This window comes from Struthio camelus, chromosome 19 (genome assembly GCF_040807025.1).
Source record: "Struthio camelus isolate bStrCam1 chromosome 19, bStrCam1.hap1, whole genome shotgun sequence".
NCBI classification, from domain to species: Eukaryota; Metazoa; Chordata; class Aves; order Struthioniformes; family Struthionidae; genus Struthio; species Struthio camelus.
The window spans coordinates 6,992,552-7,008,001 of record NC_090960.1 but is presented as its reverse complement, the minus strand read 5'-3'; the positions used below and the strand labels follow the sequence as shown (position 1 = coordinate 7,008,001).

At 38.4% G+C, this 15,450-nt stretch overlaps 1 protein-coding gene across 2 annotated transcripts in view; it reads right to left on the bottom strand.

Annotated features, from left to right (window-relative positions):
• CA10 (carbonic anhydrase 10) overlaps window positions 1-15,450 on the bottom strand; it is a 215,888-nt gene that overhangs the window by 34,551 nt on the left and 165,887 nt on the right. For both annotated transcript variants that reach the window (XM_009678896.2, XM_068913571.1), the window contains one exon: window positions 12,368-12,553. In XM_009678896.2, coding sequence (XP_009677191.1) covers window positions 12,368-12,553 — 186 coding nt within the window. The remainder of the gene's footprint in view (window positions 1-12,367; window positions 12,554-15,450) is intronic.

Below are 15,450 nucleotides of genomic sequence, written 5' to 3'. Positions count from 1 at the left end.
TTTTATTTGCCTTTGATAGAATTTCCAAAGTAATAACAGGCATAGGATGCTTCTCAAATGTGCCTACAGCAAATCATGAGTTAGAAAATGTTTTTTCATGACTGTTAGAGTAGAAAAAAAAAGCTGCTCAAAAGTAGCTTTCTCATTCCATTCACTTCCGCTGAGTTTTAGTAACTTTCTCATTCTATTCATTTGTACTGAGTTTTAATCCAGCAAATCTTGGCACACGTTTGCGTTACTGTCCCGCAGTTTATAGAGATAAGAATGCAGACAGATAAAGGAGAGATATTAAAAGGTAAATGGAAAAAAAAGGACTTTCAATAAATGTGGTTTAACCTTCTAAATTATAATTCTCATGCAGTGTTATCGCTCTAATAGCTGCATGCTATAAACTCATGTTTGCTTCCCTTTATTGTTTGTAAAATATCCTAATCCATTATCTTATCTCTGCTATCACAATTTTGCCCAGAGAAAACAACATTTAAAGGTATTTCTTTCTCAGTCTTTATTGCAAGTATCCATAAACTGGATTGTTAAAATAAAATACCTCAAAGTTAAAGTATTTTGACTTTCTGGGATGCAGTGTATGCCTATGTGCTTTTAATTAAGGAAAGGTCTACAGTGATGGTGGAAGGTCAAGCTAGTATGCTAAATGAAAACTGTAACTCTGCAACCTCAGAGGGTTCCCTGAAAATGTAATAAAAAGGCAGCTAGAATTGACATGATTTAGCTGGCTTCTTTACTAAGATAATAAAATGCCTCATAAGAAAGTATTAAACATAAGGTAAGGAACAAAGACCTAGCAAAGGAGTCGCTGAAGCTACAGAAATAAACTGAAGGTTAGAGAGTTAATGGCGAGGGTTCACAGCTGCTATTGTGTATTGGAAAGTGACCGTTATAATCAGGGAGGAAAGAGACTTCTGGGCTGCTACCCCTCCCCAGAGATAGGTATCAGTGCTAAGTCAGTCCTGGGAAGATCTGGCCCCCGGCCACGCAGCTCCCACGTGCTGGTGGCCAGCGCGTTCCCGTGGGATGTGGCAGACCTCCCACCCTGTCCCGGCCGCCTCCTTCGCCCGGTTTGGACATGGGTATGAGCCAGGAATTCCTGCCCCGGACGGGGGGGCCCTACCCCCAAGGCTCGACTGTATGGAAGTAGCGTCCCATTCACCACCAGAAGCTGCTCCATTTTGTACAAAGTACTGCAGTTTACTGAAGAAGACAGCCTCCAGAGTAAATCCCTAGTCTCCAGGCTATACGGGCGATTCCTGCTCGCTCTGGCCCTTGGAAGTAGCTAAGTTTTGGAAGTGCCTAAGTTTTTGACTACACTTAGGCAAGGAGTAACTCAGCACAATCAAGACATACAGAGCTGTGTGGCTGCCCAGCACCTAACTGCAAGGGCCTAAGAAACGGGGTTTCGGTGGCGATGGATCAGTATTCTTGAAGGTGTTGGGTGTCATCTAGTATTTAAGTCTGGATTCTCCTCCTTATGGTCTGGTTGGCAGTGTTCATCCTACAGCCCAAAGGCAGTGTCAGTTAAAAGCGACTAAAACAGTTTCGCACTTTTTTTTGCCGTATGAGGTCAATGTTTAGTGTATAAATAGCAAACACAAAGTTTTTCCTCAGGCAAAATTCCATTGCCTTCATGAGAGTTTTGTCCAGGAAAATGATTATAGTAATTGCTCACTTTTTTTTTTCTTTTAAAAATTGCAAAGATGATAAAAAATAACGTGCACTTGCTTTTTATTTTCTTTTGTGGCTGCCCATAGTAGCTGCAAGAACTTATGTGTGATATGTTACTCAGATTTCTCCTTTCTCTGGCATGTTACATTAAATATATTTAGGGAAAAAGTTAAAATTTACAAGAAGTATAATGGAAAAATCATTACCAAGAAACATAAAACCTACCGCAAAATTATCAGAGTTCTGGCTGTGGAGGTAAACTGCTCTTTAATTAAAGAAGAATCATCCCATAGCAAGTAAAGTCACCCCAAGCAAATTAAAATAATTTGGAATGAGACAAAATGAATACTTCGTAAGTGACACTGGAGGTTTAGAGTGCTGAACGTTTTAATGTCCCAGCGGTTTAAAAGAGCAAATCCTACAGCTGCTACTCTAAGCAGAAAAACTCTACCTTATTGCTTTATGATGCTGCATTTTAAAATTGAGGCACCACAGGGATTTAGATTATAGTCTGTGACAGACTGTGCTCACAGTACTTTGACACTCTCTTCCACTTCTCCCTCCCCCCAAAAAGAGAACAGTTGGTAACTGAAAAGTAAACATGTGCAAAAATACATTTATTACTAAAGGGATCTGTTTCACTCAGTATCTAAGAAATTGAACATTTATTTTTCCATGCAGCAGATATTTTGCCACGTCACACGCTGTATTACTACAATGCCGCCCTTGTCATAGAGCTTTCCAATTTCTTTGGCCAGTTCTTCCAATTCTACTAATGGATGGATAGTCCATAAGATTCAGAAAAGTAGTTTCCAGCAAAGAAAAGAATATCACTCTAAAAATGTATATGTCCTTTTTATAAAGCTTCAATACATAGCGGACATATTTCAATACATAGCAGTAACTGTGGAGCTTGTATCACAAGATCTCCGAAAAGCAATATACAGAAGTAAAAATACCTGGCCCAAGAAATGGAGATTCTTGTATCAAGCGCTTAGAATATCCTGTACCGAATCCAGGAAGAATAACGTGCTTCAGGAAAGCACTGAGAGATCTAGGGAATCTGGGTGCTTTCAGAGCTGGGTGACAGACAGGCAAACGTTTGCAGGAACATTTCTGGTTCTTGCCATAACTGACTTGAAAGTTGAACTCCTCTTGCACATCAATGAAAATAATGAAGAGAACCTCAATACCATGTAGCAGCTGGTCCCCTAACTTCAACAGACTTTCATTCATTGCTTAAGGAATAGGTCCCTTATACCTTTATGTAGACAGAATTTTCAAATAGTTACATATCCAGCAATACATCGTCATGTATTTTCTATAAATCCGTTAATAATCTGCAGAAATTAGGTGCTCTCAGTATTGTTTCCAGTCTGAAGTGTTAACTTATTCAATTATTCCAAAAAGACTGGATGCAATTTGTTTTGGGCAGTTTTACCAAGTCTAAAAATCAAAATGAGGACATACTTAACTACTGCTGAGAGGGACCTTCAAATTCTCACCTGCATTGACTACACAAATATCTTAGTAGTCTGGTAAAATACAAAAGTGCAAACCTAAAACAAAGTTCAAAATCCTTTTTGGGTACCTGGAATTTAGTCTCAAATTTTTAAGCAGTTAAACACTTATTGTTCTACAGTATCATTCAAGCTGGTATCTAGTGATTGTTTGAGATTATAAAATTAGATGACTGTTCTTTTCAATTCTATGTTATCATTCGTCTTTCTGTTAAAAGAAATAAATCCATAATTGTCCCTGCTATGTCTTTTTCTTATTTTGCATTCTAGAAAAAGCCATAGCTGCATCTAGGTCCAGTCCTGGTTCTCTGCTTGTGCAATAAGTAAACGTCTATGGTTTATAGCTGTTTTTATATGAACCACTGAGAGAATCATGCTGTTTGCATTTGCTTCAACTAAAGGCATAAACTTTTCCAGTTTTATCTTTGCTATTATAAAGTGCACACTTAGACCTATGGTATGAACCCTAAATTCCTCCCCTTGCAAAAGTCCATCCTCATTTGTTTTTCCAAAGCTAATCAAATTTTAGAAAAGTGAAAAAATAGCATCAATAGGATTTATGATATCAGAAGCTGATTAGACACGAAGTAAAATTCTTTAACACTGATATAAAGTTTGGACATTACATGACTTGATTTATGTAATTAAATTTTTCCCCTAAGGGAAGGATAAAACAGGCTATTTATAGAATCTAATTTTCCCTTAAAAATGGCAGTATGACTACAACAGCATTAAACGTTAGGCCTTGACTGCAGGAGTATACTGGCGCTGCCTAGCAATGCAGCCATTTGTGTAAAAGACTTTTACTTGCCGTGTATTTTGTCTATTTATTTATTTGTTTATATTTATGGTCAGTGATTTATAGTTGCTACACCTTCACTCGACTCAAACTTCTCCTGCCTACTAAATTTTGGGATATGTTATTTAATTAGGAATTTATTACTCATGATTTGAAGATGGCTGCCTAGCCAAAAACAATACAAGAAGGAACCTCAGTTAAAAATTCAGCTAAAAAATTCAGCACTTCGAAAGTGGTAAAGATGAAAATGTTCTGGAGATCGTTAAAGATTAAGCTGCATTTTTTAGCAAGTAGCCAGTGTAGGAAGTTTACTGTATTTTTATTTAAAATAGACTACAAAAATTCTCTTCCATATTCCTGGGAAGTTGGCTTTCTTGTGATTTCCAATAGCACAAGTTCAAAAGGAGAACTTTCCTCAATAAGAAACTCTGACTGTATGTTCCATTTTAAATAGTGCCTATTTGCTGCTTGCAGAATATTTGGATGTCAACACATTATACTGACTACTGCTTTAAAATTGTTATCACTGTCACCTAGTCATGGATGTTTCAACAGTTCACTTTTTGCACAACATACCACCTATTTTTGTCCTTTGGTTTCAAGGAACATCTCTCTTGTCATCTCCTCTCCCCACAACCCTGTACATAGTTCACAGAAGGCCATATAACTCTGAAAACCTCCAACAAAAAATAACATCCAAATTTAACGGAACATAAAATCAAGTAATTGGAATTGGGTACAGTAATTAGTTTGTACTTTAATCTGCAGAATTCTTTATTATCCATCAACAAAGTAACTATTAAATATGTGTAACTCAGATTGCTTTGAACTGATCAATGCAAAAAACTACACAGATGTGTCAGAACAAAATAAAATGGAAGTTTGGGAAATAGAACCTACCGTTCAGATTTTTAATGTCAGATTTACTGAGGAATTAATTGTTGTATCTCAAGAAACTTGTCGATACTTTATATTTTGTAGTTTATGCGTTCCTTTAGATATTCCTATTTAGGCTATTTGTGGGGGAAGTTTTCTAGTTCACTTGCTACCTGGCCCAAACTTTTGTCTCCTTCACTTCCCTTGACACTGTTCAAGCTCAGGCAAAAGGCTGGTGCTGAACTGCCTTGTGCAAGAGCGGGAGCGCGGCAGGCTCGCAAGCCTAATTGCCCTCCGCAGAGCTGAGCGGCGTCCTGGCCCCTCTTCCGCTGAGAGGCAGTAGCAGGCACATACTGCGTATTCGTAGCCCTGTACCTGGCTTGCCTACATGGTGCGCTTTTGCAGTGAGCGTAAGGACCCTGCTGTCCAGAGAGAGCGAGCCACATGGTCTCCATGTAATGTTAGAGGGGAGACAGACCAGGCAGTCTGCTACTGAAATGCATCTCTGTTAAGGAGCCTAATTTCCCTATAAAGTCAATAGAGGACAGGAAGGAATTTCCAAAGGTTGATTGAGAGCACTTAAGTCGGCAGGCCACAGTCAGGTGTGAATATCCTTCAACTTGCACTAATACATTGTTCAATACTGTTTTCTGTTATATTAATCAGCAATAAAAACTCATCTAACTGAAAATATAAAATTGATTTTGGTTTAGAAAAAGAGAACAGGCATGTGTTGATGAACAAGCGTCTTTTGGACTGCAGCTCTGCTTTTTATGTATATGAACATATTATAATATTTCAGTTGAAATCCACCTGTAAAATTCAGGGTGGATAGGGGTACCTTCTTGCACCTCACGCACGTGTTCCTCTCCCACGAATTTTGAATTACTCATGCGAATAGTCTCCTTTTACTGTAGGAATGACAATACCTCCGCCTCTTCCTGATTTATATTCTATTCCTTTAGCAATTTAATTCATTATCCTATTGACTTTCTCCTCTGAAGCTGAACATTAATCTGAAGGTTATAGAGATTTTACTAAACCACCCTTCCATTAGACATGTGTTCCCTCATCTGGTACTTTCCTCAGAGGCTTATTTTTCAACATTAATAAGCACTGGAGTACAGTAAACTTATCTTCTGGCTGAAACACTTAAAAATGACCTGCATCATTTCCAATGAAGTCTCCAAAATGTAATACAGATGGCCTGTGGCAACTGGCAGATCTGAATTTCAGACTTCCTCCTGCAAGGTGTTCACTGGCAGGACTGCCAGTGTTGTGCGGTGTAGTAGGGACGGGGTAAAGCTGGCTGTACTTCAATATTTTAATCACCTGTATGAATGCAGTTAGGAACAAGTGAGATACTGCTGTCCTCTGTGCTCAGTGACACACTGATTTAATACTTTCTTCTTAAGGAAAAGAAAAGACTATGGGCTACCACATTTTAGGTGAAGAGCTATGCTAGAACCCCAAATCCTCACACCGGTGAGGTTTCCGATCAGGAACAAAACAGAAGAACAGACCTGGGAGAGGCATCTAAGTATGGGCAAGTGCAGGAGGCTGTGCGGAGAAAAGAGGTGCTTCTGCCCTGAGCTGACCACAGGTTAGAAAAGCAGACAGAGCACAGCGTCAAACGTCACGTGGCGGGCCTGGCTGAACGTTTACCTTCTAGGTGATGCTGTGCTTTGGAAGAAGATAGGGACCTTACCAAATAAAAGGAGATAAAGATGGCTTGCAAAACACAGTGCAATTTAGTGTTGGCCTGCACTTTACCAGTTTTGCTGACATAATAATTGGGCATAACTCGTTTTGTTTTGCCAACGTAACCAAAGTCATAATATGCACGCAGTTACACTGCAATTTATTCTGGTAAAGTTTTCTTGCTCTGTATAAACAATACCAACAGAAGGATTGGTGGCGGTGGAGCTATACAGAGCCCTACAGTGAAGTTCTAAGCGTACAGAAGGTCTCAGTGACACAGTTGTTGTTTCTGATTTAAAAATACAGAATAGTCTTGTTTTTCTAGTTCTTCAGCAGGCTGGATTAAATTATTCCAGTTGACCTGATGCTGCTCATAGGCCGTATATCTGACAGTCCTGCTTCTAAAAATACCAGAAGTTGGATTTGCAACACTGATCTCTCTGATAAGTAATCCTTCTCCATCGCTAGAAGTAACATGCTTACACAGAATATGCCTGCAGTTAAAGAAATCTCAATAGCGGGGAGAGGGCTGGTATTTCAGAAGTTGCAAGGCCTCCCTCCCCCTATTTTCTTTTCTTTTACTCGTCTGTCTTTGTGTCTTTTAGTGGTAGCCAAAGTAAATCTCAGTTTCAAACTGTGTGCATAGGTTGCAATATATGTTTATTTATACAGATACCACTCCAGCTTTCATTTTTTTTCTTATGTAGAGGATGAAGTTGTTGTGTGTTTATAATGTCTGTCAGTGGGTTTTCAAAGGGTGACTTTAGTGGGCAGAGAGTAAAGTATCATCTTTTTTATATCTTCTGGACTACAGTTACTTGTTTGAGAGCTTGTAGCCATTGAGGTTGTGAAACCAAATAATTAAGCTCCGTGATTTCCTCTGTCCACATAGACAAGGCTACTACTAACACATAAAGGAGTTCTGAGCTCTGCTGCAGCAGGTTTTTCATTTTGCTGCTTAAAAAAATAACTGGTACAAAATGTTATGGCTTTACCATATAGTAAAGATGAAGGGCCCCATTTTCAATATGAACCTTTTGGAGGTTCAGGTACCTTTATTTTAACAAGGTAGATGGAGTTCCTGAACGGCAACACTATGGTAAATTCTGCTGTATTTTGTACTGCTTCTGTTTGTAAGGAAGACAGTCTTTTTCATTAAATAATATGGACTCTGAAGCCTTAGAAACGGTTTTGCTTGGAGACATTAAGCAACAGACAGAAATGAGTGGTGTCTTAGTTGGGGGCTTTGCTTAATCCAAGATTTTATTTAATCATAATACAGTAGGTTGCTTATGCAAAAGGTGGAGAATTGAACACATTCAAGTACATATCGAACAAGCAAAGGCTCCAGTTTATTTATTTAAACATTCCAAATCCTTCCTGCCTTTCCATGTTAGCAGTGCCAAAAATATTGATGACAGAATAATCTGATACATGTTTTTAAAGCCCTTACATTCCAACTCTTTAAGCATTAGTTCTCAGTTATTCTGGCTACTAAAATAATAATTAGGAGCTAAAAGGTAACTAGATTATTGTAGAGATCTCTCTTGACAGCCTTTAACACCTAGTTAAATGTTAAAGACTGGAAATTACAAGTCTCAGTATTATTTAGACCACAGTCCGTTTAAAGCAAATTGCTATTTCTAGCTTGTTTTTCATGCCATGGTACCACTCCAGTGCTCTCTAGTTTGCTCTGAGTTATCTGCCCACTTGCAGAACATCTTCACGAGGCATAAAAGGGTTCCTAAGAACACACGTCTTGTTAGTATGGATGTTAGGCTGGATTTCCAGGTGTGTGAAGAACACTGTAGCTGATTCAAGATATTTTGGGGCTGTTCAACAACTTCTGCCCTCCTTGCACTTGGATTTAACTTAGGTCTGTCTGAGCCAGCGTAATGGTTCGATTGTGCTGTAAGGGAGAAGGACTGCTCTCTCTCCCTACCTCCCCCCAGGCCCTCTTCTCTGCCTCTCCACTGTGCTGGCTTTAACGCTCGTTGGAGACCTCTGTATCAATAAAAAAGAGAGGGCAGAAATGGATAGGAGGGCAGGAGGAGGTGGGGAGGAAAGAGCTGATCATGATCTACTGGAGTGGATCACCCTTAATGGGCAACTTCATGCTTGGGAATTGTTTTCACAGCAAGAGAGGTTTCACTAAAGCCCATGCTGGTTTTATCTAACAAAGTTAAGAACAGCAGCATCAATTCAGTGTCACCGGTTTCAGCATGCAATTAGCAATCAGTGTAATCCTGCAATGATTCTTCTCTGGATACTAACAGCTATGCTAGCATATATTATGATTGCACTTTTCTTTTGATGAATTAGGGCCAACTTAAACAATCCTATTAAAATGTCTTTCTTAAAAAAAATCAAGGTTATACTAGCAGGAATATTTTTCTCAGTATAATGTCCCGAGCAAAATAAGGCAAAATTGATAAAGGGACTTCTCTGCCTTGACAATAAGGTCTTAATCTACTGTTACCATAAAACACAAAAAATGAGAAACAGCTCTGCAAATCAGGTCTTTGTCAGGATTTTTGTAGCCTAGAGAATGTATGTAAAACTTTCCCAGCTTTGCTAACACAGGTTTAGCTCTGCTAATGTTAGTGAAATCTGGGTATAATCCAAAACTCTCTGAGCAGCAATAAGTACATGGCTAAATTTTATTTTTCTTTATCCTATCTCCTTTGACAGTATTACCCAGCACAGAAGTAACAGCAACAAGCAGCAATACTCTTGAAAGCATATGTTGCCTTATAAAGTCGTGTACTCTATCATAAAGTCAGCTAACTTGTCCATAGTTTTCTTATTATAGCTGTTAGGAGCTGTAAACGTTACATCTTCCGCTGCTGAGAGCTTATTGAAAATCGCTTATTTCTAAAGGCAGCACTTCTTTGGGTGGATGTTTATCCTGTGAACACCGTCAGCTGCTCTCCTTCACTGAAAAGCTGCACCCATGCTATTCAGCAAGATTGATTTGACTCTGTGCTTGTACTTAGGAAACAGTATGTGTTGTATAAGTAAAACTAACTGCGCAGACACAGGTTCAAATCAGTAATTAATACCTGACCTTATTGGTACTTAACTTTCAGCTGCCCAAAACAGCTGTTTGAAACTTTCGCCTCACCGTCTAAACAGGAGGCGCCTAGGCTAGGCTACGCGGCGAGCCCCTCGCCTCTGCTCTGCAGCCGGGGGAGAGGCATCTGTCCTACCCGAAGTGATGTGCCTGCGGCCATCAGGAAGGATCATCCTCTGAGGATGCCAGTCTCTTCCCACTCACTGCAGGGGGAGCCCAGACGGCGGGATGAATCCTGCATACACTGTGCATCCAGCTGCGCCGGCCCGACTAACTGCCTGACAGCGGTCTCCACTTAGCTGGGGGTTTTTGCTTTTGTTAATAAAAACTTGAGGTCTCTGTTAGAAAATAATGCCCAATATTAATAGTAACAAAATGTATTATTGCCGAAAGTCAGAAAGCATAGAAAGGCAATGATTCTAGTGTAGAAAATCATGAGGGAAAATTGAGGACAGCAGGAGCTAATCACAGTGCCTGTTTACCCTAGGAAACTAGTTAGGAAGCTGACTTTTCTGTTTAATTGGTAGATGGAGACAGGCATTGCCTGAGAAAGATTCAGGGCATTTAAACTGGGGCTCCGAGTGGCAAGTGGGCAGCTTAGCTGGGCAGCATTTAAGATTATATCGTCACGGATTGCATCAGACATGGTGCTTGCGAGTTCCAGCGGCTGGCAAACACGGAGACAGCCGCGGAGGGCGGGCGGCTGGGGTCAGCAGCTGCCTCCGTTGCCCCGGCGGAGCGGCCGCGATCCTGCCCTTCCGCCAAATCGGAGAAGCCCTCGCACCTCTCTAGATTTCTGAAGTCTCACTACTTCATCTGGTGTTTTGGTGTGGACGTTCTTTTCAAGGGTGACAGGACAGTGGCTCAGCTATAGCTGCTTCATATCTGATTGTTTCAGGAATCAAAATGTATTGTGGCTATAGGGACACTGTTTAAGTAAGTGCTAGGCTGGCTACAGGAAAAACAACTGAAATAGAATTAAAATGTTATAAGCTGCAAAGTATATTCTCTAGAGAAGAAAGTAAAGGCTTCTTTGTGCAGTGCCAGCTGCATTTATTACTGTACTTCAAAACTCACTTTCAAAAATGCAAGAATCTAGTTTTAAACTTGAGAAACGTAAGTAATAAAATATACTCGCTTCTGTTTTGCACAGCTCTTCCTTCATCAAAAGCGAAGTCCTCACTTTTTTTCTCCTGTAAAACTTTAAGAATTGCAAAACAATGCTCTACATTTTTACCTTTTGTTATAGTCTGTGACTGATGAATTTCTAGTTTATTGACTCTTTATAAAATCTGAAACCACGGTGATGTGTCAAACGGAGTGCAATCATATGTTTCAATCATGTTTTTGCTTTCTTGTTCAGCCAAACTGCTTTCTATTGAATATTGCTCTTTTGTAAATCTGATTAGGAAAGCAAAGGCCTTATTTATTAAAGCATGCTTAAGTTTCCTCTCTTAAAGCAGTAACATGTTGTATGTCCACTTACCGCAGAATTTAAGCAAGGCAACCAGATGTCAGTTGCGTAAGACATGAGTAATTTCATGAAAAAGCTGACACTGGCTATATTATACATCTATGTATCTTATAAAACAAAGCAAATTATTACCATCAATTATAGTAACATCATTTGACAACTCTGCAATTAATTTGCTACTCTTTGATAACTGTTGTTGCACAATGCCAAAGAAAATGCCATGCATTAACTGACTCATCAGCAGAGTCTGTGATAAACGGTACAGATGGTGATGTGATTATTCATCCCCAACAAAATAAAGAAGTGCTTTATTACAGAAAACTATTCATTTTGGTCTTGTAAGGGAACAGTAATAAGATACCTAGAGCATCTTAAAAATAACCATCACAGTAATATAGACTTCTGCTGAAGCATTATTTCATTTGTTAAGATTTGTGGAGTGTACTAGATAGTTCACAGACACGACACAAGCTAACGCAGGATGGGGTACAAGAAAACTCATGCATTCCTTCTATATAAAAATGTTTCTACATGAGAAGAATGGGAAGATTCTGCTTTGCCTACCAGAAAGTCTGCCAACTTCACCAAATATCTAGAAAAAGTATTCCAGATATATATGCGGCTAAAATATTTATCCAACAAAAGTAATGGGCAGTGCCACAATAGATGTCAGGATCATTAACTTTTGGTCTTTTCCAGTATGATTATAAACGTGTATTTAAAATACCAAACAGGTACTGATCCTGCAAAGGTTTACTGGTAGAGTTAACATTATTACTTGAGCAATCTAATAGACTTCCGTGGAATCATCCCTTATGTATCACCTTGTCTTTGCATGAATCAAAGCCATTATGATGTACCATGTGAAGCGTTATGAGTGAGCAGTAGAAGTGGCACCTTTTTAAGAACTAAAGGCACTTTCAATATCCCCTTGTGGTTAATCTTGTATTTGTGTTTACTGGGCATATGAAAGACCAATCAAATGGTACTTGCTTACTTTGCTGGTAGCCCGTGTGTGAATACACGGTGTCTACCTGCACAATAGACTAAATACAACAGTTTCAATCTTAGGTGTATGACAGGCTTATACGTTTAGCAATGCAAAAAGGAGATCCACGCTTTTCAGAATGGATGAAGGGAAACAATTTTTATGAGTACAAATTAATTTGCAAATACCTTCAGGTAGAAATGGAAAGTGAATGTGTCATATTGGTTAATTTGCGACTCCAAATATGTTGACATACCTCCCCAGAGAAAGCCTGCCCATTGAGTAGGTGCTCTGATCCCTGGCTGTCTTCACTTCCAAAATGTAGCCGGATTTCTTCTAAGCGGTGACTATATGTCATCGGCCCTCCAGAGATGTTGACCAAATGCTCTTTGTCTAGTCGCAGAGAAACATGTCTGCCTGTATTATACATTGTCCCACTGACCTAAACAAAATGGGAAAAGAAGGCATTTTTTCAAAATTATTTGTAAGTCCTAGAAACTGGTTACACATACCTCAAGCTTTTGCTCCTTACATACCTTCATTTAAATGTAGCAATGTGACTCATTGTTGTGAAATGAAATACACAACCTGAGGTTATACTTCAAATTCTGCTTTGAATTTTGTACTGTATATTCAGATATTTGCTAAATTTGTATGTACATATCTTAGCCAGGGACATATGGTTAACACAATGAATGGAATTATTATACTACTAAATAAGTAGGCTTTTAGAATATTCTTTATGCAAGATCTGAATAATGGCTTCATTACAAAATTTCTGCACTGAAAATGGGAACATTTCAGCTAACATAAAATATTTAAGTACACTTTAACAAACCTGAAATTTAACTCTTTTTTTCTCTTGTAATATTTATAACAAAGTTATCCAGAAATGAAGGGGCTGCAAAAGCAGAGAGAGAATTATTCATAAATAGGGAGCCCTTCTCCTACTGGAGCTGCTGGTAAAACTGATAAAACTGATTTATAGCAGTTGCTATAATGAAAAAGAAAATAAAGGTGGGATTTTTTCATATAGAATATAATTCTGTCATATTTTTCCACTGTCATAGGAAAAGCTCCTATAGCAAGAGGATCCTTAACTTAAGGAAACATGCCAGTTTGAGTTAAAAATAGAATTGTGGTTTATTTAAAAACATTCTGCCTGGATACAAATGGTACACTTGAATAACGTTAATTTACTTTAAGAAGAGGAAGTATAGAAATAATATGCTTAGCTGCACTTCAATTTAAAATTGAAGACATGGCTGTTATGTATTATATCCTATACTACAGCAGTACTATAGTAATTAACATTGCTGCAGTGTCATTTTATCTGTAATACTAATTACTGAGTTTAAATGACCTGTTTTGTTGCACAGTATGTTGTAAAAAGTTATGCTGCACAGACTGTGCAATAGAACTAAATGGATGAGATTAAATAGTTTTTGCAATTGTTGTAGGGTTTTTTAACTTTGATACAGATGTTCTATTTTTTGTGTTTATTCCAACTTAAAATAAGCAGTAATAAATTACTTACGAAAAGCAATAAACACAAGTATTACTATTCATTTCAAATAAAACACAATGATCTTATAAATGTTCCTTAGTTTTCTGCCTGACTTTGCTTCCATAGTAATTAACTACCAAGTTTAGTTTAATAGGGAGAAGGTCAATTTATTGATTTCAGTTTCAGTACGCTGCATATGAATGACACAAAATTGCTAATCATACATAACAAATGTAATTTAAAAACAAACAGGGGAAAATGGTTAAAAGCCTCTTATTCACATTTGGAAAATCATGCTTCACTGAACACTCAGTTAAATTTAGCAACGCTGCAAAATATTCAGAATCCATTTTCTTACTCAAATTGGTACAAGCCTCAAATTAGGTTACCATTATTTTTTCTCTCAAGGCAAAAGTGACCCAAATAACCCCTAATACTACTCAAATAACTCTCTGTAGAGTAAATATGGGAAATGAAAAGAGGCAAATTCATGAACAGTAGTAACATTTGTCTTTCTCATTTTCACCCTCATAAAAATGCAATGCACGTAATAAGATTGTATTGATTGTTTTAAAACAGAATTTCCTTATGTAAGTGCAGATAAAGAGTACTGGTAATGCAGTGAAGTACTCATCATGCCTCACTTCTGACCTGCAGGGAGGGACAAACAGCTGAAGTGAGACTATGAACAGCCCCCTGCGGGGACACACAGACTTGCTGCCAGGAAGGACAAAATCCAAGATCTTCAATAGCAAAAATGCAAGGTCTAGTCACTTTTTAGGTTTAAGCGTAGAACCGATTTTTCTACTGTGAGCAGATACCTGAGGAAAGGGTAACCCCAAATACTAGTCTAGATACTGAACACTGGTCCTAACGCATCCATGCCCTTTTCTTTTTCTGGAGGGTGTCAACATACGCTACCAATACTAGCAACTTTTAAGGAGCACTTTTTCTGTGCACATTTGCTTACTAGCAAGAGAACAGAGGTATCTTATATTTGCATTTACTCCGATTACATCAGCAGGAAAGCTTGGAAAGTTAGGAACTACTTTTTGATTCCAGGGAAGTTCTGACTCACTGAGTTTGTATAATAGGCTGTGTTTGATTATGGAAACTGCCACCATATTGCTGTGTGAAATTCTTTATTCCAGCTCAGGATATTGTGTGCTTTACATACAAACGCAACATCTCACAACCTTTAAAAGCGTACATTTCGAGTATATCCATTTACAGTTGTAGGACAGCCATAGCATCACGCAGGTACAATCACCTTCTGTTTGCAAGTTCCAAATCTACCTCAAGACTCATTATACTCAGTGGGAAAGCTGCATACAAAAGCAATACAAGAAAAAGGAAGTCTATTTTGCAGTTTGTCTTATTTTCAGCAGAAAGCAATGTGCTATTATTTCAGTGTGCACAGTTTTCACTATGACTGGAGAATAACTATGTTCTGATCCTGTTCACTATGTGAAGCTATCGATAAAAGAAGGTTTTTCCATATTTTATAGTACTGAGCCTGTAAGGTAATGGTGCAAACTCATTTTAGAACATCAGACTGAGTTGGGCTTACAGAAAGCAAAGTTGCATGTGGTCTTGTAAAAGGGCTCAGGCACAGAAGTCAATTAGGAGGTATTTTCTGTATCTCCTGTAAGATACACAGCATAAGAGGCAGTGCCTTACGGGAAAGATGTTGACCCTGCCTCATGTAGTCAACACTACCTGCTAGTCCAGAAAACATAGTGTTTAATTTTTATACTGTTCTGTGGATTGGATAAAATGTTATAGGATGGTTTAGAACGAGAATATAAAAGATCTATTAAAATCTATGTAAC